The sequence below is a fragment of the Canis aureus genome, chromosome 5 (assembly GCF_053574225.1).
Source record: "Canis aureus isolate CA01 chromosome 5, VMU_Caureus_v.1.0, whole genome shotgun sequence".
Taxonomy (NCBI): Eukaryota; Metazoa; Chordata; class Mammalia; order Carnivora; family Canidae; genus Canis; species Canis aureus.
Genome location: NC_135615.1, coordinates 394,065 through 417,289, shown reverse-complemented (window position 1 = coordinate 417,289; position 23,225 = coordinate 394,065). Strand labels below are relative to the sequence as shown.

The 23,225-nt window shown below is 39.5% G+C and overlaps 1 protein-coding gene across 1 annotated transcript in view; it reads left to right on the top strand.

The window, feature by feature from the left end:
• Window positions 1–23,225, top strand: part of LOC144313590 (ankyrin repeat domain-containing protein 26-like) — a 77,734-nt gene that overhangs the window by 14,627 nt on the left and 39,882 nt on the right. Inside the window, 4 exon segments of the mRNA XM_077896516.1 lie at window positions 6,500–6,713; window positions 8,579–8,675; window positions 17,993–18,878; window positions 18,881–18,939. Of these exon segments, the coding sequence (XP_077752642.1) occupies window positions 6,500–6,713; window positions 8,579–8,675; window positions 17,993–18,878; window positions 18,881–18,939 (1,256 nt within the window).

The window sequence follows — 23,225 nt, the reverse complement described above, 5'->3', positions numbered from 1 at the left end:
CTGTGGGCTTTTCATAGATGGCTTTTAAGATGCTGAGGAATGTTCCCTCTATCCCTACACCCTGAAGAGGTTTGATCAGGAATGGATGCTGTAGTTTGTCAAATGCGTTCTCTGCCTCTATTGAGAGGGTCATATGGTTCTTGTTTTTTCTCTTCTTGATATGATCAATCACATTGATTGCTTTACGAGTGGTGAACCAGCCTTGCATCCCAGAGATAAATCCTACTGGGTTATGGTGAATAATCTTCCTAATGTATTTTTGGATCCTATTGGCTACTATCTTGTTGAGCATTTTTGCATCTGTGTTCATCAGGCTTATTCTCTCTACCTCTCCTTTTTGGTGGGGTCTTGGGTTTTGGAATTAAGGGGATGCTGGCCTCATAGAATGAGTTTGGAAGTACTCCATCTCTTTCTATCTTTTGGAGCAGCTTTAGTAGACTAGGTATTGTTTCTTCTACAAATGTTTGATAGAATTCCCCTGGGAAGCCATCTGGCCCTGGACTTTTGTGTCTTGGGAGGTTTTTGATGATATCTTCAATTTCCTCCCTGGTGTTTGGCCTTTTTGGACTCTCTATTTCTTCTTGTTCCAGTTTTGCTAGTTTGTGGTTTTCCAGAAATGAGTCCCATTTCTTCTAGATTGCCTAATTTATTCACGTATAGCTGCTCATACTAAGTGTTTAAAGTGGTTTGTATTTCCGTGGTATTGGTGGTGATCTCTCCATTTTCATTTGTGACTAATTTGAGTCTTTTCTCTCTTGTTTTTAATAAGGCTGGCTAATGGGGATCCCTTGGTGGTGCAGCGGTTTAGCGCCTGCTTTTGGCCCAGGGCGCGATCCTGGAGACCCGGGATCGAATCCCAAGTCGGGCTCCTGGTGCATGGAGCCTGCTTCTCCCTCTGCCTATGTCTCTGCCTGTGTGTGTGTGTGTGTGTGTGTGTGTGTGTGTGTGCACGTGTGTGTGTGTGTGTGACTATCATAAATAAATAAAAAAAATTTTAAAAAATAAGCCTGGCTAATGGTTCATGTATCTTATTCTTTCAAAGAACCAACTCCTGGTTTTGTTGATCTGTTTCACAGTTCTTTGACTCTCTATTTCATTGAGTTCTGCTCAAATCTTTATTAATTGTCTTTTTCTGCCGGGTGTAGGTTTTATTTGCTGTTCTTTCTCCAGCAACTTTAGATACAAGATTAGCTTTTACATATGGGTTCTTTCCAGTTTTTTGAGGGATGCTTATATTGCGATATATTTCCCCCTCAGGAGTGCTATTGCTGTATCCCAAGATTTTGAACAGTCGTATCTTCATTCTCATTAGCTTCCATGACTCTTTTTAATTCTTCCTGAATTTCCTGGTTGACCCTTTCATCTTTTACCAGGAAGGTAGTTAACCTCCACATGTTTCCATTTCTTCTAATATTCTTCTTGTGATTTAGTCCTGTTTCAAAGCATTATGGTCTGAAAATATGCTGGGGACAATCTCAGATTTTTGTTATCAGTTGAGACCTGATTTGTGACCCAGTATGTGGTCTATTTTGGATAAAGTTCCTTGTGCACTTGAGAAGAACGTGTATTCAGTTGCATTTGTCTGTAAAGTTCTGTAAATATCTGTGAAATCCATCTGGTGCAGTGCATCATTGAAAGCTCTTGTTTCTTTGGAGATATTGGGCTTAGAAGATGTGTCATTTACAGAAAGCGACATGTTAAAATCTCCCCGTTTTAGTGTACTATTAGCTAAGTATATCTTAATTTTGGTTATTAATTGACTGTTATACTTGGCAGCTCCCACATTCGGGGCATAAATACTCATGATTGTTAGGTCCTCTTGTTGGAGAGATCCTTTAAGTATGATATAGTGTCCCTCTTCATCTCCCACTACAGTCTTTGGGATAAACTTTAATTTAGATGATATAAGGATAGGTATCCCTGGTTTCTTTTGAGGACCATTTGAATGGTAAAGGGTTCTCCAACCTTTTATTTTCAGGCTGTAGGTGTCCTTCTGTCTAATATGAGTCTCTTATAGACAGCAAATAGATGGGTCTTGCTCTTTTTATCCAGTCTGAAACCCTGCACCTTTTGATGGGGTCATTAAGCCCATTCATGTTCAGAGTTACTCTTGAAAGTTATGAATTTAGTGCCATCATGATACCTATTCAGTCCCTGTTTTTGTGGATTGTTTCCTTGGACTTCCTCTTTCTTTTACAGAGTCTCCCTTTATATTTCTTTCAGAACTGGTTTGGTGGTCACATATTCTTTCAGTTCCTGCCTGTCTTGGAAGTTCTTTCTCTCTCCTTTTATCATGAATGAGAGCCTTGCTGGATAAAGTATTCTTGGCTGCAGGTTCTTCTCATTTAGGACCCTGACTATATCCTGCCAGCCCTTTCTGGCCTGCTAGGTCTCTGTGGAGAGGTCTGCTGTTATCCTAATACTTCTCTCCATAAAGGTTAGGACACTCTTGTCTCTTGCTGCTTTAAGGATCTTTTCTTTATATTTGGAATTTGCAAGTTTCACTGTTAACTATCGAGGTGTTGAGTGGTTTTTATTGATTTCAGGGGGCGATCTCTCTATCTCCTGGATCTGGTTGCCTGTTTCCCTTCCCACGTTAGAGAGGTTCCCAGCTATGATTTGTTCAAATATGCTTTTTGGTCCTCTGTCTCTTTCGGCGGCCTCTGGAACCCCTATTAACCCTAAATTAAACTAGATTTTTCCTTCTGAGGCTGTCATTTGTTTCCCTTAACCTTTCCTCATGACCCTTTAATTGTTTTTCTCTTTTTTTCCTCAGCTTCCTTCCTTGCCATCAACTTGTCTTCTCTGTCACTCACTGGTTCTTCTACCTCTTTAACCCTCATTGTTAGGACCTCCAGTTTGGATTGCATCTTATTTAATTGATTTTTAATTTCTGCCTGATGAGATCTAAATTCTGCAGTCATAAAGTCTCTTGAGTCCTTTATGCTTTTTTCTAGAGCCACCAGTAGCTTTATAATTGTGTTTCTGAATTCGCTTTCTGACATTGAATTGTAATCCAGATTTTGTAACTCTGTGGGAGAGAGGACTGTTTCTGATTCTTTCTTTTGAGGTGAGTTTTTCCTTCTAGTCATTTTGTTCAATGCAGAGTGGCCAAAAAGAAGTTGTACTGGAAAAAAGGAGAAAGAGAGGAAAGGGGAGCAAGGGGGAGGACAAACAGAAAACAAAAAGCAAGAGGAGGTATCCTCTGATTCTATATACTGTAAATCCCTTGACTTCCCCTGGGACTTTCCAGTGCTGCTTGGTCAATGCTTTTTCCCCTGTCCTTCCAGCTGGTTTTCTGGGGGGAGGGGCCCGCTGTGGTGATTCTCAGGTGTGTGCACCTGGGGGAGCTGCCCAGCCCCTTGCCAGGTGCAGGGCTCAGTGCAAGCTGTTTATCCTGTGAAGCTCCTGTTCAGTCCCAGGTACAAGGTGACAGCAGGAGGAACAACAAGAGTGGCGGCAGCCAGCTCTCCATCTCTTGAGTCAGCTCCCGCAGTAACTACCACAGCTCCCAGTCCGCAGGGGCCTGGGTGGTCCGGGGGCAGGGGGCGTAGATCTGCACAGCTCGGGGCCACGTGGCAGCAGGAGCGTCCTTGCTGCCCTGTGTCCTCCCGGCCTCTACCTGTCCCGGGGGGAGTGCCGGGTCCTGGGCTGTGTCCCCGGTGCCCTGGGCTCTGGGGCCTGCACTGCTGGAATCACATTCCCGGGGCCGCACAGTGGCCGCCACCTGAGCTGCTCCCGGGGCCCCACTGGGCGCGGCGTCCAGCCCTTTAGGGAGCTCAGCCCGTAGTGTATGGAGGGATCTCCCCCAGAGTGCAGTTGCTCTTTTAGTGCCCCTGGGAGCCTGAGGGCATCTGTACCCCTTCTGGGATCCTGCCCGAGCTCCCTGCAAGCACCTTTCCTTCCAGGAAGATTGGTAAAGTTTCTGCTTCTCCAGGACTGGGCTTTCCTGTCCTGGGGGCACTAGCTGCGTGGCCTTTGCCTGGCTCCTCATGGGGGCTCCTCCCCCTTGGATGCTTTTTTATTTCTTTATGTTTTTCCGTCTTCCTACCTTGATAGAAGCGCGAACTCTTCTGACTGTAGCATTCCAGCTCTTCTCTCTTTAAATATCAGGCTGAATTCATAGGTTTTCAGGATGATTTGAAAGTTATCTAGGTAAGTTGGTGGGGACTGGTGACTTCGGGACCCTACTTTTCTGCCATCTTGCCCTGCCTCCTTCTCTTTTTAATATATACCTCAGTGCTATAAATGGTGAGATGAGTGCTATTCTTGGAGGATTCCAGAAATTTTTAACATATTATGTTTTTATTTTCATTCAATATGTGATACTTTGTAATTTCTTTTTTCATTACTTCTTTATTCCAAGGGTTTTTTTAAAGATTTTTATGTATTTGAAAGAGAAGGAGAGAGAGAGAAAGAGAGCGCATAGGCGAAGGGAGGTCCAGAGGGGTAAGCGTCCTTCCCTCTGAGTGGGAAGCCCAATATGGGGCTCAATCCCAGGACCCGGAGATCATGACCTGAGCTAAAGGCAGACACTTAATCAATTGAGCCACCTAGGTACCCAGACCCAGGGGTTATTTAGATGTGCATTATTAATCAGTTTGCAAGTATTTGAGTATTTTCCAGAGGTAGGTTTGTTCTTCATTTCTAATTTGATCACTTTGTGGTCACAGAACACACTTTCATGACTCCAATCCTTTTGACTTAACTCCCTTTATTAAGGTTTATTTTATGACCCAGAATATAATCTCTTTGGTAAATGCTCCATGGATACTTGAGAAAGATGGTGGTGGTCAAGTCTTCTATATCCTTGATGATTTTCTGCCTATTAAAATCTCAGACTAAAATTGTAAATTTGCCTGTTTCTCTTTGCAGTTCTGTTGATTTTTGCCTTATGTATTTTGATGTTATTAATAGATTCATAAGCATTTAGGTTTGTTATGCTTATTTGTCGACCCTTTCATCATTAACAAATGACCTTATACATCACGAGAATATATATTGCTTTGAAATCTATTTTGCCTGGCATTAATATTGCTACTCAAGCTCAGCCTTCTTTTGTCAAATGTGAGTGTGGTATATCCTTATTTTTGTCCTTTTCACAAATTTGTGTCTTTACATTTATTTATTTATTTATTTATTTATTTATTTTATTTATTTATTTATTTATTTATGTGTATGTGTGTGTGTGTGTGTGTCTTTACATATAAATTGAATTTTTTATAGGCAGCCTATGGTTGTCTCTTACATTTTTATCCATTCTGACAGTCTGCCTTTTAATCGAGGCTTTTAGACCATTTTCTTTCTTTCTTTTATTTTTTGACAATTTTCATTTACTCTGATTATTGATACAGTTGATATAAATCTCTCATCCTGTTTGCTTTCCATTTGACCTGCTTTGTTCCCATTTTCTTTGCTTTCTGCTCTCTTTTAGATTAATAAACTAATTTTTACGAGTTCAATTTATGCATATATATAAATATACACATATGTGTATGTATGGGCTTTGTTTATTACTTAACAAAGCTTAAGATTTGCTATTTTAGTGATTGCTTTAGGGTTTAAAGCATATGACTCAAGCATCACAGTCCACCTTCTTGTAGTGTTATACCACATTATATGTAGTTTAAGAAAATTCCAATAGGGAACACGTGAGTAGCTTAGTGGTTGAGCATCTACCTTTGGCTCAGGGTGTGATCCCCGGGTCCTTGTATCAAGTCCCACATCAGGCTATCTCAGGGAACCTGCTTCTCCCTCTGCCTGTGTCTCTGCCTCTCTCTCTCTCCATGTCTCTCATGAATAAATAAATAAAATCTTTTTTTAAAATTACAATAGTTTACTTCCATTTCTTCTCTCCTAGCCAGATCCTTTGTGGGTCTGTGGGATTATAGTTTTCATTCAGTTTAGAAAGGTTTCAGTCATGTTTTCTTTTCTTTTTAAAAGATTTTAAAGTTCTATTGATAATAAGATTTTATTCATTTATTTGAGAGAGAGAGCATGAGCAGGGAGAGAGGCAGAGGAAGAGGGAGAAGCAGACTCCCTACTAAGCAGGGAGCCCACCATGTGGCTTGATCCCAGGACACCAAGATCATGACCTGAGCCGAAGGCAGACACCCACCGATTGAGCCACCCAGGCACCTGGTATAATCTCTTTACATTGAAGTTACTCAATATTTATTTCATGTATGAATGAGTTAATGTGAACATGCTCGGTCCCTTATATGCAAAAAATACTCATATTGTTTTATTTCACTTTTTAAAAGAACAAATTTGTGAGAGAGCATGAGCAGGAGATGGGGAGAGGAACAGAGAGGGAGGGAACGAGGGGGTAAAGAACCTTAAGCAGACTCTGTGCTGAGTGCAGCACCCAGTGCCAGGTTCATTCCCACAACTGTGAGATCATGACCTCAGCCAAAACCAATAGTTGGATGCTTTACCACCTGACCCACCCTGATGCCTCCTGTATTTTATTTCTGTTTTTGTTTTTCCTCTGATGTAGATTCTGTTAGCGTATTGACAATCCAGAATGCAATTCTTAAATACAAAAGATCAATAGAATTAAAAAGAAAAGACTGTGAACAACTTACAATAAAAGTTTTAAAAGTGGAATATAAGGTCAATGGACTAGAAAAGTTGCTATCAGAAACAAAAAAAATGAAATCTCAGTTAGAGCATCAAAAAGTGGAATGGGAACGAGAACTCTACAGTTTAAGGTATGACATCTTGGTTTTAAGGAAATATTTCAACTATTTACTTTTTTTTTTTTAATAGACTCCACACTCAGCGTGGGGCTTGAACTCACAACTATGAGATCAAGAGTCACATGCTCTGTCAACTGAGCCAGCCAGGAACCCCTTGAAATACTTACTTTTATGCTGCAGATGTGTAGGAGAAGTTTTGTAATTGCTAATTTGCCTTCTGGGATTTTATAGGGAAGGAAACTCCGTTAGAAATGTGAAGTATCAGAAGACGAATGGGTAAAGAAGCAGTGGTCTATGTATATACAATGGAATATTCCTCAGCCATTAGAAACGACAAATGCCCACCATTTGCTTCCACGTGGGTGGAACTGGAGGGTATTATGCTGAGTGAAATAAGTCCATCGGAGAAGGACAAACATTATATGGTCTCATTCATTTGGGGAATATAAAAATTAATGAAAGGGAATAAAGGGGAAAGGAGAGAAAATGAGAGGGAAATATCAGTGAGGGTGACAGAACATGAGAGACACATAACTCTGGGAAACAAACAAGGTGTAGTGGAAAGGGAGGTGAGTGGAGGCTGGGGTGACTGGCTGATGGGCACTAAGGGGGGGCACTTGACGGGGTGAGCACTGGGTGATATGCTGTATGTTGGCAAATTGAACTCCAATTTAAAAAAAAAAAGTTGTAAAGTGTGAGATTCTTTGAAATAATACTGCAAGGTTTTAACAGTGAATACTTCTAATAATTTAATGTATATTCTAAAGCATAATTTTAATGACCATGTAGAAGTCCATCATATGTAAACCTCATTATTTAACAAATTGAATTTTGGTTGTTTTCCATTTTCCTATAGTTTAATTAATGCTATAAGGAATGTCTTTTATTTAATTCTGTTTCTACAGTCTTGGTTAATTGGAATAAATACTTTAATATAGTATTGTGTTAATGTATAAAAATATTTAGTAGAGGTCTCTGATCCATATTTTTAAATTGTTCTCAGGAAATTTTATATTATATGCCCCCCAACAGAGTGTGAAATGGCCAATTTTTCTCAAGACAGAAAAATTGGGTTATTCTTAACATATGCAGGGGTTAAAAAGTAAAATGGAAAAATGATTAATGGTTAAGTTTTTTTTAACATTTCTCACATATATAAAGAAAATTAATTCAAAAGTCTATGCTGAAAGCACATCTTACTCTATTCTTTACTTAATTAATATGGATCCTGTGATGTTTTCAAAGGAGTTTTCAAATGATTTATAAAATACATAATGATCAACAAGGTTGAGAATATTACAGAATAAGAAACATAAAAAGCATGGGCAATAGATTTTAGGCTCCCTAGTCTAGTGCTGGATCAGAGTCATCTCCAGGTGTATGGTGTGTAAACGACATCTGCTGATGCTGTCTTACACTGAAGATCATTTTTAGAGGTACCTGTGATGTTTTGTGAAATAAAAATGTATTTCTAGTGAATTTATAAAGTTGTTGATAAACAGCAACTTCTCTTTTTAATTAGTAATGAAATGATTTGTCTTAATTGAAGTGTAATTATGACTTTGTGGAGAAAAATGACAATTTTGAACCCTTTCTTAAATAATTTCAGAATTCCTTTGCTTACAACATCTCCCAGAGTTATTACTGACTAAAACTTACTAAGTTGCAAAATGCTTTCTCATTGCTTCTTTTAAACTATATATCTTTTTGAAGATATTGAAGTGATAAATTGAAAAACATGAGCCCTAGAAAGGGAAAAAAATTGAGAACAGAAAAATTTCCTTTGGATAATGAACCAGCATATGTGGAACCAGATCATAAAATAAAAGTTTTATTGCTAACAAAACAAATTTTAAAATGAACACCTGCATTTGCAGATTGACCTTAAAACAAGAAAAAGAAAAAAGAAGAAGTGCTGAAATTTTATATATAAATATAAAGGAGCAATTAAGAAGTAAAGAAGAGCTGAGTGAAGTAAGTCAATCATAGACAGACAAACATCATATGGTTCCACTCTATGGGGACTATAAAAATACTGAAAAGGATTATAGGGGAAAGGAGAGAAAATCAGTGGGAAAAAGTAGAGAGGGTGACAACACATTAGAGACTCCTAACTCTGAGAAATGAACAAGGGATAGTGGAAGGGGAGGTGGGAGGGGGGGTGGGGAGACTGGGTGACGGGCACTGAGGGGGCATTTGACAGGTGAGCACTGGGTGTTATGCTGTATGTTGGCAAATCGAACTCCAATAACAAATACACAAAAAAAATAGTATTCCATCATGTAATACTCTGGGCATTCTGTTCTCGCGAAAGCTGCCTCTGAACATCATTTTGCTCTTCTATAACCTAGAGACACATTTTCATTAGGATTTTGGATCTTATCATTAAAAAAAAAAGTCAAAAGGCTTAAGAGAACTTTAAAAAAATGTTCAAGAGTGGTCTTTTTTATAACAAGGCTTTTCATCCTCAATGAATAATTCAAATTTTAAATTAAATGACAGCAAAATGTGCCATAGAGTAAAAATACAAGTAGACATAGTATTGTGAAATAAAATTTCTGTGTAAAACATTTAACTAGCTTCATCAGCATCTCAAGGAAATCTAGCTCATATTTCAACATTAAAAAATTCAAAACTGGGACACCTGGGGGCTCAGTGGGTTAAGTGTCCAACTCTTTTTATGGCTCAGGTCATGATCTCACGATCACGAGACTCCGAACCAGGTGAGGCTGGAGACTCAGATCATGAGACTCAGAACCAGAGTCTGCTGGAGATTCATTTCCCTCCCTCTCCCTCTACTCCTTTCCCCCCAGCCCATGCTCTGTGTAAAAATAAATACAATTCCATAAATCAATAAATCAATATAACATTTATCTCATTTTACCTTCCGTCCCTTCATTCAAAATATATACATAGGGCATATGTGAGAGGCCAAGAATTCCAATAAGGTAGTAATTGTAGCTACAAAGATCATGGTTGCTATTAGGTTAAAATGAAATGTTTAATCTATTTGAAGCCTAATAATATGTATTATATCAAAGGGATACTATAAATAATATTGATGGAAATATACAATTACTGCCAAAAATTTACCTGATTCAAATTATTTTTTACACCCTTCAATTCCAAGTTTCGTCTTCTAAGATTAAGTTGAAGTTGTTTCATTTCAACTTCTTTACTATATTGCTCTTCTTTACTTCTTGTTTTTTATAATAAATTTATTTTTTATTGGTGTTCAATTTACCAACATACAGAATAACACCCAGTGCTCATCCCGTCAAGTGCCCCCCTCAGTGCCCATCACCCATTCACCCCTACCCCCTGCCCTCCTCCCCTTCCACCACCCCTAGTTTGTTCCATGCACATTGAAGTTCCATGCACATTGAAGCAAATGCTGGTTATTTGTCATTTCTAGGGACTGAGTAATATTCCATTTTATATATAGACCACATCTTCTATATCCATTCATCATTTGATGGATACTCAGGCTGCATCCACCATCTGGCTATTCTGGAAAATGCTGCTATAAACATTGGGGTGCAGGTGTCGCGGTTTTTCACTGCATCTCTATCTTTGGGGTAAATCCCGAGTGGTGCTATTGCTGGGTCATAGGGTAGCTCTATTTTTAACTCTTTGAGGAACCTCCACACAGTTTTCCAGAGTGGCTGTACCAGTTCACATTCCCACCAACAGTACAAGAGGGTTCCCCTTTCTCCACCTCCTCTGCAACATTTGTTGTTTCCTGTCTTGTTAATTTTCCCCATTCTCACTGGTGTGATGTGGTATCTCATTCTGGTTTTGATTTGTATTTCCCTGATGGCAAGTGATGTGGAGTGTTTTCTCATGTGCTCGTTGGCCATTTGTATGTCTTTTTTGGTGAAATTTCTGCTCATGTCTTTTGCCCATTTCATGATTGGATTGTTTCTTTGCTGTTGAGTTTACTAAGTTCTTTATAGATCTTGGATACTAGCCCTTTACCTGATAGGTCATTTGCAAATAACTTCTCCCATTCTGTAGGTTATCTTTTAGTTTTGTTGACTGTTTCTTTTGCTGTGCAGAAGATTTTTATCTTGATGAGGTCCCAATGGTTTATTTTTGCTATTGTTTCCCTTTGCCTTCATAGATCTATCTTGCAAGAAGTTGCAGTGGCCGAGTTCACAAAGGCTGTTGCCTGTGTTCTCCTCTAGGATTCTGATGGATTCCTGTCTCACGTTTAGATCTTTCATCCATTTTGAGTTTATCTTTGCATGTGGTGCAAGAGAGTGGTCTAGTCTCATTCTTCTGCATGTGGCTGTCCAGTTTTCCCAGCACCATTTATTGAAGAGAGTGTCCTTTTTCCAGTGGATAGTCTTTCCTGCTTTGTCAAATATAACTTGACCATGGAGTCGAGGGCCCATTTCTGGATTCTCTCTTCTGTTCTATTGATCTATTTGTCTGGTTTTGTGCCAGTACCACACTGTCTTGATGATCAAAGCTTTGTAAGACAACTTGAAATCCGGCATTGTGATGTCCCCAGCTCTGGTTTTCTTTTTCAATATTCCCCTAGCTGTTCGGGGTTTTTTCTGATTCCACACAAATCTTAAGATTATTTATTCCAGCTTTCTGAAGAAAGTGAAGAAAGTCCATGGTATGTGGATAGGAAAGCATTGAATGTAAATCGCCCTGGGTTAGCATAGACATTTTGACAATTTTAATTCTTCCAATCCATGAGCATGGAATATTTTTCCATCTCTTTGTGTCTTCCTGGATTTCTTTCAGAAGTGTTCTGTAGTTGTTAGGGTATAAATCCTTTATTTGTTTGGTTAGGTTTTCCTTGGTATTGGTGGTGATCTCCTTTTTCATTCGTGATTTTATTAATTAGAGTCTTTTCTCCTTTGTTTTTTAAAAGGCTGGCTAATGGTTTACGTATCTTATTCTTCCTTTCAAAGAACCAACTCCTGGTTTTGTTGATCTGTTCCACAGTTTTTCTGGTCTCTATTTCATTGAGTTCTGCTCAAATCTTCACTCTCTCTGTTCTGCTTGGTGTAGGTTTTATTTACTGTTCTTTCTCCAATTCCTTTAGGTGCAAGGTTAGCTTGTGTCTTTGAGGTTTTTTTCCAATCTTTTGAGGGATGCTTGTATTGCAATGCATTTCCCGCTTAGGATTGCTTTGGCTGTATCCCAAGGATTTTGAATGGTTGTATCTTCATTTTCATTAGTTTCCATGAATCTTTTAATTTCTTCTCTAATTTTCTGGTTGACCCATTCATCTTTCAGCAGGATGGTCTTTCTCCTCCATGTGTTTGAGTTTTTTCCAGATTTCTTCTTGTGATTGAGTTCTAGTTTCAAAGCATTGTGGTCTGAAAATATGCAGGGGACAGTCCCAATGTTTTGGTATCGGGTGGCCTATTCTGAGAAAGTTCCATGAGAAGACTGTGTATTCAGTTGCTTTTGGATGTAAAGTTCTGTAAATATCTGTGAAATCCATGTGGTGCAGTGTATCGTTTAAAGCTCTTGTTTCTTTGGAGATGTTGTGCTTAGAAGATCTGTCATTTGCAGAACTTGCTGTGTTTAAGTCTCCTACTACTAGTGTATTATTATCTAAGTATGCCCCTACTTTGGTTATTAATTCATTGATAGACTTGGAAGCTCCCACATTAGAAGCATAAATATTCATGATTGTTAGATCTTCTTGTTGGATAGACCCTTCAAGTATGATATAGTGTCCCTCTTCATCTCTTAACTGCAGTCTTTGTGATAAACTTTAATTTATCTAAGGATGGCTACCCCTGCTTTCTTTTGAAGACCATGTGAATGGTAAATGGTTCTCCAACCTTTTATTTTCATGCTGTAGGTGTCCTTATATCTAAAATGAGTCTCTTGTAGACAGCAAATAGATGGGTCTTGATTTTTTTATCCAGTCTGAAACCCTGCGTTTTTTGATGGGATCATTTAGCCCATTCACATTCAGAGTACCTATTGAAAGATGTTAATTTACTGTCATTGTAATGTCTATTCAGTCCTTGCTTTTGTGGATTATTTCTTTGGGCTTCCTCTTTCTTTTACAGGGTCCCCATTAATATTACTTGCAGAGCTGGTTTGGTGGTCACATATTCTTTCAGCTTCTGCCTATCTTAGAAGCTCTTTATCCTATTCTGAACCAAAGGCTCACTGGATAGAGTATTCTTGGCTGCATGTTCTTGTCATGTAGAACCCTGAATATTTCCTGCCAGCTGTTTCTGGCCTGCCAGATCTCTGCGGAGAGGTCTGCTGTTAATCTAATATTTCTCCCCATATAAGTTAGAAATCTCTTGTTTCTTGCTGTTTTAAGGACTTTCTTTTTCTTTGGAATTTGCTTGTTTCACCATTAAATGTCGAGTTCTGCTTTTTTTCCCTTCCCCTTGGTGGGGGACCTCTCTATCTCCTGGACCTGAATGCCTTTTCCCCTCCCCAAAATTAGGGAAGTTCACAGGTATGATTTGTTCAAATATCCTTTCTGGCCCTCTGGCCCTCCTGTGGAACCCCAATTATGCGTATATTTTTTCCTTCTGAGGCTCTCGATTATTTCCCTTAACCTTTCCTCATGGTCTTTTAATTGTTTTTCTGTTTTCTCTTAAGCTTTCCTCTTTGCCATCAACTTGTCTTCTGTGGCACTCACTCTTTCCTCTAACTCATTAACCCTCATTGTTAGGACCTTCAGTTTGGATTGCATCTCATTTAATTAATTTTTAATTTTGGACTAAGATCAAAATTCTGCAGTCATGAAGTTTCTTTAATACTCTCTGCTTTTTTACAGAGCCACCACTAGCTTTATAATTGTGCTTTTGAATTGGCTTTCTGACATCGAATTGTAATTCAAATTCTATAAGTCTGTGGAAGAGAGTACTGTTTCTGATTCTTTTGTGGTGAGATCTTCCTTCTAGTCATTTTGCTCACTGCAGAGTGGCTGTATGAATGGGCTGAGTCAAGAATATCAACCACAATCTAAGTCAATTTCACCTTAGATGATTGTTTTTAAACATTTCATTTATGTATTCATGAGAGACACAGAGAGAGGGGCAGAGACACAAGCAGAGGGAGAAGCAGGCTCCATGCAGGGAGCCTGATGTGGCACTTGATCCTGGGACTCCAGGATCATGCCTTGAGCTGAAGGCAGGCACTAAACCACTGAGCCACCCAAGGTTTCTTATCCTTCGATGATTCTGACAAGGTTCCTGACATGAAATTGAAAACGAAGAGAAGAACAAAATAACACAAAATGACCACTAAAGTGAAAAACAAATTTTAAAACAAAGTAGTAGAAAATAAAAGGCCAAGAATGCCAAGGAAGAAAAAAAGAGAAAAAAAAAAGCAAAGGTAAAGAGGGGAAAAAGAAAAAAAGAAGTAGAAAAATAAAATGTTGGGGGGGACTGGGACATGGTGGTGGTGATGAAGTTGTAGTGGAGGGAGAATGTAGTCTACCTGAGGGGTCCTAGGGGGTGATCCTCTTGGTCCTGGGTGTATTAAGTTCTGTATGTTAGAAGATACTGAGTCCCAAATTTCTATAAACCAGAAATACTTGTAGAGAGACCCAACATTGTTCCCCAAAACATAAATGAGATAAAAAGGGGGGCAGAATGGGAATGAAGAGAGAATATAGTCTCACAGAATGAACCAGCACGGTATACCACTTGGTTCTGGGTGCATGCTCGTCCTGTTTTAGAAAGTATTGTGCCATTGTAGAACAAAATGAGGTAGAGAAAACAAAAAAGCATACACACACACACAAAACATATCTCGTCTAGCTCCCAAAATTAAGTTGAGTATGTTGAAGGGAATCTAGAAGTGGAAAATCTATCTAAGACGTGTAATTGTAAAAATATGAGTCAAAAAGGAAGAAACCTGAAAATGAAGAGGTGGCAAAATATTGTAGTTAAGGTGGGAAAAGAGAAAGAAAATTGGAAACTTACAGTCTGATATAAAAATGAGTTGTACTGGAACATGGGGGTGGGCGGGGAAGAGGGGTACCCTCTAGTTCTATATACTGTAGATCCCTCGACTTCCCCTGGAGCTTTCCAGCGCTGCTGGGTGGGGAACTTGCTCTTCCCCTGTCCTTCCAGCTGGTCTTCTGGGGGAGGGGCGGGCTGTGCCGATTCTCAGGTGTGTGTACTTTGGGGAGATGTCCCGCCCCCTGCTGGGTGCAGGGTCACGGGGAGCCGACCTGACCTCCCGTGAGGCCCGTGTCCCCTGGCGGCCACGCCTCTCCCAGGCACCGGGTGACACCAGGAGGGACAACCACACCGGCGGCGGCCAGGTCTCCCTGGCCCTTGGAGGGCGCCCCCTACAGTGACTCCCGCCATCTCCCAGTCCACAGGGGCCTGGATGCTCCCGGGGCAGGAGGGGCAGGAGTGTCCTCGCTGTCCTGGGCCCTCCCCGCCTCGGCCTGTCCCGGGGGGAGCAGGATCCCGGCTGTGTCCCCTGGGGTCCGGGGCCTGCGCTGCTGGAGTCTGGCTCCTGGAGCCCCTCCCAACACACCGGCTTCTCCCCGAGGCCCCGCGCAGCGCGCTCCAGCCCTTTACGGAGCTGGGCCGGTGTGGGGGGCGCTCGACCCTGCGCACTTCCTCTGTCAGTGACCCCGGAGACTGGAGGTCCCCACCCCCCACGTCCTGGCGGAGTTCCCAGCTGAGCGCCTTTCCATCCCGGAGGAATCCGGGGCGGATTTTAAAGCTCCCACTTGTCCGCTTCTCCGGGGCTGCGCTTTCCCGCCTGGGAGGCTTTCCCCGCTGCAGGCCTCAGCCCGGCTCCTCCGGTGCCCCTCCCCACTTGATTCTTATTTTTCTCCGCCTCCCTACCTTGTTAGGAGCGAAAACCCTTCTCTCTGTAGCGTTCTGACTGTTCTCTCTTTAAATCTCAGTTCGGGGGGATCCCTGGGTGGTTCAGCGGTTTGGCGCCTGCCTTTGACCCAGGGCTGACCAGGGCTGAGTCCCGGGATCGAGTCCCACGTGGGGCTCCCAGCATGGAGCCTGCTTCTCCCTCCTCCTGTGTCTCTGCCTCTCTCTCTCTCTTTCTCTCTCTATCATAAATAAATAAATAAATCTTTAAAAAAAAATCTCAGGTCGGGCACTTGCCGGGGGAGGGGGGGCACTTGACGGGATGAGCACTGGGTGTTATACTATATGTTGGCTAATCGAGCTCCAGTAAAAAAATAAATAAAAATCAATCATCAATCAATCAATCTCAGGTCGAATTCGTAGGTGTTCAGGATGATTTGAAAGTTATCAAGGTAAGTTGGTGGGGCCAGGTGCTTGAGGATCCCTACTCCTCCCTCACCTTGCCCCCATCCCACCCAAGATGGAATTCTAAACAATCACCTTTGCAAACGAAATGAGACAGAAATGTCTCATACTAAAATGAATTCTGAGGTATTTTCTTTAGTTATTTTGAAGTACGTGTGTATGTATTTGTACGTATGTATATTTTATTTTTTGGAATTATTATTTTTCTCCATGCATGTGTATATTTCTAAAAAACCAACCCTGTACATTATGGAAAGTACAGAGGATTTTAAAAGAATACATATATATTTGTGGGTGAGTGTGTGTGTATATATATACATATATACATACGTACATACATACACATACGGGCCTATATAGGGAGGAGTGAAGTTTGTAGTCCATTCATTAATTTAAATGCATTTGTCTGCAGGTGTCAAATAGTGACATTCATAATGCCCTTATCTGAAGTAGAAGTTTTTATTATTTTGGAAAATAGTATGGAATTTATGAGCTTTCCATAAGCACAAAACTCTTGCTACTAACAACATATGTTTTAGTTTTTGGCAATTCCTTCACCACCTCTATATTCATAGAGGGGTTAGTTTCACACTTCCACTGATGAACAGGAGGAAAAGTGTAGCCCGTTTTAAGATCTTACTTCAGATGTTAGTCTCCTACTTTTGAGATGAGTAACAATTTGCTCCAAGTAGTATCTGATTTCATTACAAGGAGCTTTTTTTTTAAATTTTTTTTATTTATTTATGATAGTCACAGAGAGAGAGAGGCAGAGACATAGGCAGAGGGAGAAGCAGGCTCCATGCACCAGGAGCCCGATGTGGGATTTGATCCCGGGTCTCGAGTATCGCGCCCTGGGCCAAAGGCAGGCGCCAAACCGCTGCACCACCCAGGGATCCCTACAAGGAGCTTTTGAAATAATCATATGCTGTAATATATACTTACTGATAATTTATTGATAAGTCTTTTGTTCCTAGTAAAATAGCTCAGTGTATTTTCCCTTCTTCTGCATTTATTGCCATTTTAAACATCTGAAGAGGAAATAAAATTAGTTGCAGCCACAAATAATCTCATGATTTTTCTAGGAGCTACATAAATTTTACCTTAGTTATGGTATTTTGAAATATAAGGCTTTTTTTTTCTTTTTAAAAGACTTTATGGATTCATTTGACAGAGCACAAGCAGGGGGAGTGGAGGCAGAGGGAGAGAGAAAAGCAGGCTTTCTGTGGAGCAGGGAGCCTGACACGGGACTTGCTCTCAGGATCCGGGGACCATGACCTCAGCCGAAGGCAGAGGCTTAACTGACTGAGCCACCCAGCCACCCCTGAAATACAAGGCTTCTTTTGTATTTAAGATTCACACTAGAGAAGTAGCTGCAGTTTGGTGCCAGAACAGTGGTAGTGGGTACAAAGACCTGGGGAATGTCCTGCAGCTCACTTAGTATTTTTAACCTCTCCATTCTGGAATTGTGATAACTAAAAGAGATAATTAATGTGTGCAGACATGTTTGTAGTACATTGCCTAGATTTATTAGTTATCAGTAGATAAAATTCTTATAACTGAGTATAGAAATGTTAGAAAAGTCGAATACGTATGGAATATTCTCAGGACAAAGTGAGGTTAGGAAATTGAATCTGTCCAAATATATGCAGAGCTAAGGGTTTTCCTGTGGACTGTGTTAGACATGAGACTATAAACTCAATTTTAGTGTAGTCAGATGTATTAGTTTTTTTTCTTTCAAGCCTTCTGAGTTTGTTGTAAACCAGAGAAAGACCTTTCCAATTCTGAGATTCTTAGGATTTTGTCATGATTTCTTTTTCCTTTCATGCATTCATTGCTTTCAATTAAACTTTTGAACTTTGGGGAATTTATGCTTGTATAAAAGTTTGAGCTTGGATCCAACTTTGTGTTTTTCCAGTTGGATATCCACTTAACTGCAACCTATTCCTTGTATAAACATAGGATATTCTTTGATTTCAGAGAAAATCATGATAATGTCATTTTATTGAGGTCCAGCTAAAAGACTCTTGTTTTACTTAGGTTTCTCCTCCTCATGAAAAAGAAAAAGGTCTGTTACATGAAAACCGCATGTTGCAAGATGAACTTGCCATGCTAAGACTGGAAATAGACACAATAAGGAATCAGAAGCAGGAAAAGAGGTATTGTGAAGACACTGAAACTGAAAAAGAAAAGAATGACAGTCTTCAAAACGCCATAAAACTGAATGAGGTAACATTAACAAATACAGTATTCCAATCTAGTGGGCAGCTGAATGTTGTGACAACTGAGAATACCATGCTGAACTCTAAATTGCAGGATGAAAAGCTAAACAGAGAAAGACTGGAAGCAAAACTTCAATCATACCGAGCTAGACTCGCTACAGCTATACAGGATCGTGATCAAAGTCAGGCATCAAAAAGAGACCTAGAACTTGCTTTCCAGAGAGCAAAAGATGAGTGGTGTCATTTACAGGACAAAATGAACTTTGAGATGTCTAACCTAAAAGATAACAATGAGGTGCTTTCTCAGCAACTTTCTGAAGTCGAAAGTAAATTTAATGCCCTAGAAATTGAGCTCCAGCATACAAGAGATGCTCTCAGAGAAAAGACGTTGGCTTTAGAACATTTACAAAGAAACCCAAAACAAACACAGGGTCAGAAGAAGGAAATTGAGCAGAAATCTCAAAACGAACACGGTAAAGTGAATAAATACATTGGAAAGCATGAATCCTTAGAAGAGAAATTATCTCAACTACAAAGCGAAAATATGTTGCTCCGAGAGCAACTAGATGATGCCTACAGCAGAGTGGAATGTAAAGAAAAGACTATAATTGATCTCAAAGACCAGGTTCAGGTTATTGTAAGAATGGTTCGAGTTGCAGGTGAAAAACAAAATCTTCTACTGCGAGAAAAAAATAAGGAGTTAATAAATGTAAACAGATAATGGAAAGAGCATTTAGATATGAAGATGAGAAAGAAGAAAGAGAAGTAAGTATTCAGAAAGACAAATATTTTTCAAGCTTCCTATTAGAAAGTTCAAAGTAATGTTTGGTTATGGCTTATTCGTACTATTTTTTTTTTTTGGAGAGAAATAGTGCACCTGCACCTAAATGGGAGTGGGGCAGATGGAGAGGGAGAGAGAATCCAAAGTGGGCTCTATGCCCAGTGCAGAGCTCCACTTCATGACCCCGAGATCACGACCTGAATGATTATGGGTCAGTTTTGAATCTGCATAACTTGTATCCAGCAAATAAAAATTAGACCTGAAAGGTGCTTTAATTTGAATAAAAATGCACGTCATCTATGAGAAACTTCAAGAGGTTAAGTTATACATTGTTAAAGAAAGGAGTCTGATATTAATAATTTATTGTTAGTACTACTAAAATAGTTTTAATTCTTGTCACCACGTTTTAATACCATGATGAACAGATAAGTGGAAATGCTCATACCTGAGTGTTTTGACCTTGAGGTTCAAGTAAGTGGATTACCTTGACAACTAACTCCAGATTTGTCACATGAACTGAAGTGTAGGTGCTGTATCTCAGTACTTTTTTTTGATAGCTTTTTAAGCATTTTCAGTTAGCATACTTTTATTTTTATTTATGTAAATTTAAATGTTTAGTCTCAAATCATTTATTCTTGTGACCTTTTCACTCTTTGAAGGCATCTACTTTTCAGTAAATCATAATTTGGGATAACTGGTGACTTAGCAAAGCTGTATTTGATTTCATCTTCCCACCACGGTTTATAATTTAAGCATTTTTCAAATAATTTGCTCATTTCAAAACTCCATTGGTAACTACCATTTGGGCTTAAAATTTTCCAATAGAATTGTATCTTTGTGATTTATTAATTTGGCACTGGATCTCCATTTTCAGGCTACTGAGGGAAGGATGGCAGGATTCTTGTATAGCAGGAGTGGAGTGAGCATGGACAGGGGAGGGATCTCTAGGAGCTGAGGCCAGGAGGGAGGCAGAAGCCAGGTTATGTAGGGGGCTTGAGGGCCATTAGTATGACTTCACATTTGTTCTGAGATAGTAACCTATTGGAAGGATTTGAGCAGAGGATTGAGTATGTGAAGAACTTGGAAGTTAATTTTAGCCTCTCCTAAAAAAGAGAGAAAATATTTGATTAATGTAGAATTTACCACTGCTAGTCTCACCTATACAATACCCATTTCTTTTTGAGACTTCAGCAGGCTGGGAAGCTTTGCAAATTCATCAAAAAGGAATGGAGAGTGGGGCTGAAATAATTATGTAACATAATACTGACTAGGCAGGAGGGATAACACTTTTTGTGTCTTTAACTGAATTCACTTAGCAGTGTGTACATTCTAGGAATAAAAGGTGAGTTGATGTATGTGGTGATAAAGTACATACGTTAGAATTATATTATTAACATAATAATAGGATGATTTCTAAAATCAGTAACAGAAGGTCTTATTAGGTAGTTATGAGAGAACTTCAACAAGAACTGGCTGATGCCCTAAAAAAGCAATGTATGTCACAGGCTTCACCAGAGTTATCACATTATCATATTAATTTAGAAGATGAGGTACAGGATTTAAAAACATTGGATCAAATCGAAAGTCAGATATGTATTACATATAACATGTCAACAGTTCATCTGTAGCTGGTTAAATAATATAAATGTTTTAGGATGCTAATTTCCATGGACCACTTTCTTTTGTATTTTCATTTCAATTTAGCATAATTTTAGTGTCTTCACCATGCACTTATTTATTAAATTCTGACTCTTCATTCTGCTCTCTCTGTGTTCTATGTTTTTCCTTATAGCATTTACCCATTCACAGAAATTGAGGGACTTTTTTCTCCTGTTATACAATTTTTTTAACGATTTATTTATTTATTTGAGAGAGAGAGAAAGAATGCATGTCCATGCACACTCATGAGTAGGGGGAGGGGCACAGGGAGAGAGAAAGAATCTCCAGGAGATTCCCTGCTGAGTACAGAGCCCCATGCCAGCTTAAACCCACCACCAATGAGATCATGACCTGAGCTGAAATCATGAGTTGGACACCTAAACCAACTGAGCCACCCAAGTGCCCTAAAAACAATGTTTTCTAATGAGATCTCTATTACCATGATGAGGCGAGCCAGATAAAATCAGAAGATAAGATTTAACGGAATGTTTCAGAAAATCATCTTACTTCTCATCTTCACTTTTATTGATGGACATAGACTCTGTACAGATTTCAGGAAAACTTGTAAAGAAAGGTTACGACTAGTGGAACTGAGGCATTTCCTTCATTTTCTTTTCCTTTTATATATTTATTTTTAATATATTTATTTATAAATATTATAAAATATTTATATTTTTAATATTTATATATTAAAATGCATGGAAATATTCAGATGATGTATATAAAGCCAAAAGAGAGAATTAAGAAAATTATCTAGGTCCTGCCATTGACTCTTTTTAAAAGCTTTATTGAGCTATAAATACACCTACCATACAGTTGACCCATTTAACATGTGTTGTTGTCACTGAGTATATTTATAGGGTTTTGCAACTATCACTGCCATCAGAACATTTTCATCACCCTGAAAAAAAACCCTTAGCTGTTGCCCTTGACCTCGGGCAACCAGAAGTCTACTTCTTGTCTCCATAGAGTTGCCTATTGTGAATGTTTCCTATAAAGGGAGTCACACCACGTGTGGTCCTTTGTGACTCGCTTCTTTCACTTCCTGTTTTCAGGGTTCGCCTGTGTTCTAGCATATGTCAGTGCTTCATTTCTTTTTCTGGTCAGACAGTCCTCCATTGTGGGCTAACGCCCTTGTTCATTCATCATTTAATGCACCTTTGGGTTATTTCCATTTTGTGGCCATTAATAATGCTGCTGTGAACATTGGTTTAGTTGTGTGGACATCTGTATTTCTCTGCCATCAGATTTTATCCTTTAATTGGGGTGATTTTTACCATCTCTCACCCTTTTTTATTTACTCATTCTACCCTTTCTGTCTTTTTAGTATCCCTTCCTCTTGCCTAATCCTACACTATTGAGTCCTGGCTCATTGTCTCTCATTCTCCATGAGGCTTTCTCTGATTATTGTAACTCCCCCTGAACTTACTTTCTTCACCCGTATTATCTAGTCTGTGCAGACCAGTTTAGTCCTTTATTTTACATTGTTTTTATTTTTTTTCATGAGCAATAATTCTGTCTTCCTGTGTACAAATGTATCTAAGAGGGAAAATATTTTATGTGTATGGTACCTGTCCTTGCCTAAATTTGAGAATATCTTAACAGTTTTTAGAATAAAATTAAGTACTTTATACCATAGCAGTAATTTCTGATTGAAACACATTGACATAACAAAGCTGTATTCTAAATGTATTTTAAGCAGTTAAGTGTAAAACTGAAAGCATTTAATCCGATCGGACAAAGTATTCAATCAGATGCTGTTTTTTTCTGATTATGGCAAAACAGTCTAAATATGCCTGCCTTCATTATGCAACCAGAACTGAGATTTACAGAGTTCCAGCACTTTACCAACTATAAAGCTCTGAGGACAGGTTTTTTTTTTTAAGTTTATTTATTTTATATAATCATTCATTACATCTATTGTGGGGCTTGAACAGGAACTGAAGGTTAACCATTGGATGTTCTTTTAACTGAGCCAGCGGGTGCCCCTGAGGGCAGCTTTTCTGATATGCCACACCACGGAGCCTTAATTAATCTCTACTCATCAGAGTATTTGCTAAAGCCCTCTAACATAAACAGTTGCTAAGATGAACAATATGAACATAAAATGATTTGGGAACATTGGTTTAGCAAGAGTCCATTATTTCCACGTCAGTGGCTTTACCTTGCCTCTGATGGTCATGTAAGTTATGTATCACTCAGTGTAGGAGTTACTGTTTGCACTGTAGTCCATGAGCATTGTTCACTGAGTAGTATAGAGAGGAGGTAAATTAAAATTATTATAAGTGGAGGAAAGTACCATTGGCTAGTGGAATTTTTGAAAGTTTTTTCTTGGAGATTTAAAAAAATTAACTTTTGTTTATTTACTCATGAGAGACAGAGAAAGAGAGGCAGAGACACGGGCAGAGAGAGAAGCAGGCTCCATGCAGGAAGCCTGATGTGGGACTTGATCCCAGGACTCCAGGATCAAGCCTGAGCCAAGTCCCAGGTCAAGTGATACATAACCGCTGAGACACCCAGGCATCCCTTTTTTAAAGATTTTACTTGAGAGAGAGACAGAGGGAGAGGGAGAGAAAGAGAGAGAGAACATGAGTGCACAAGCAGGGGGAGG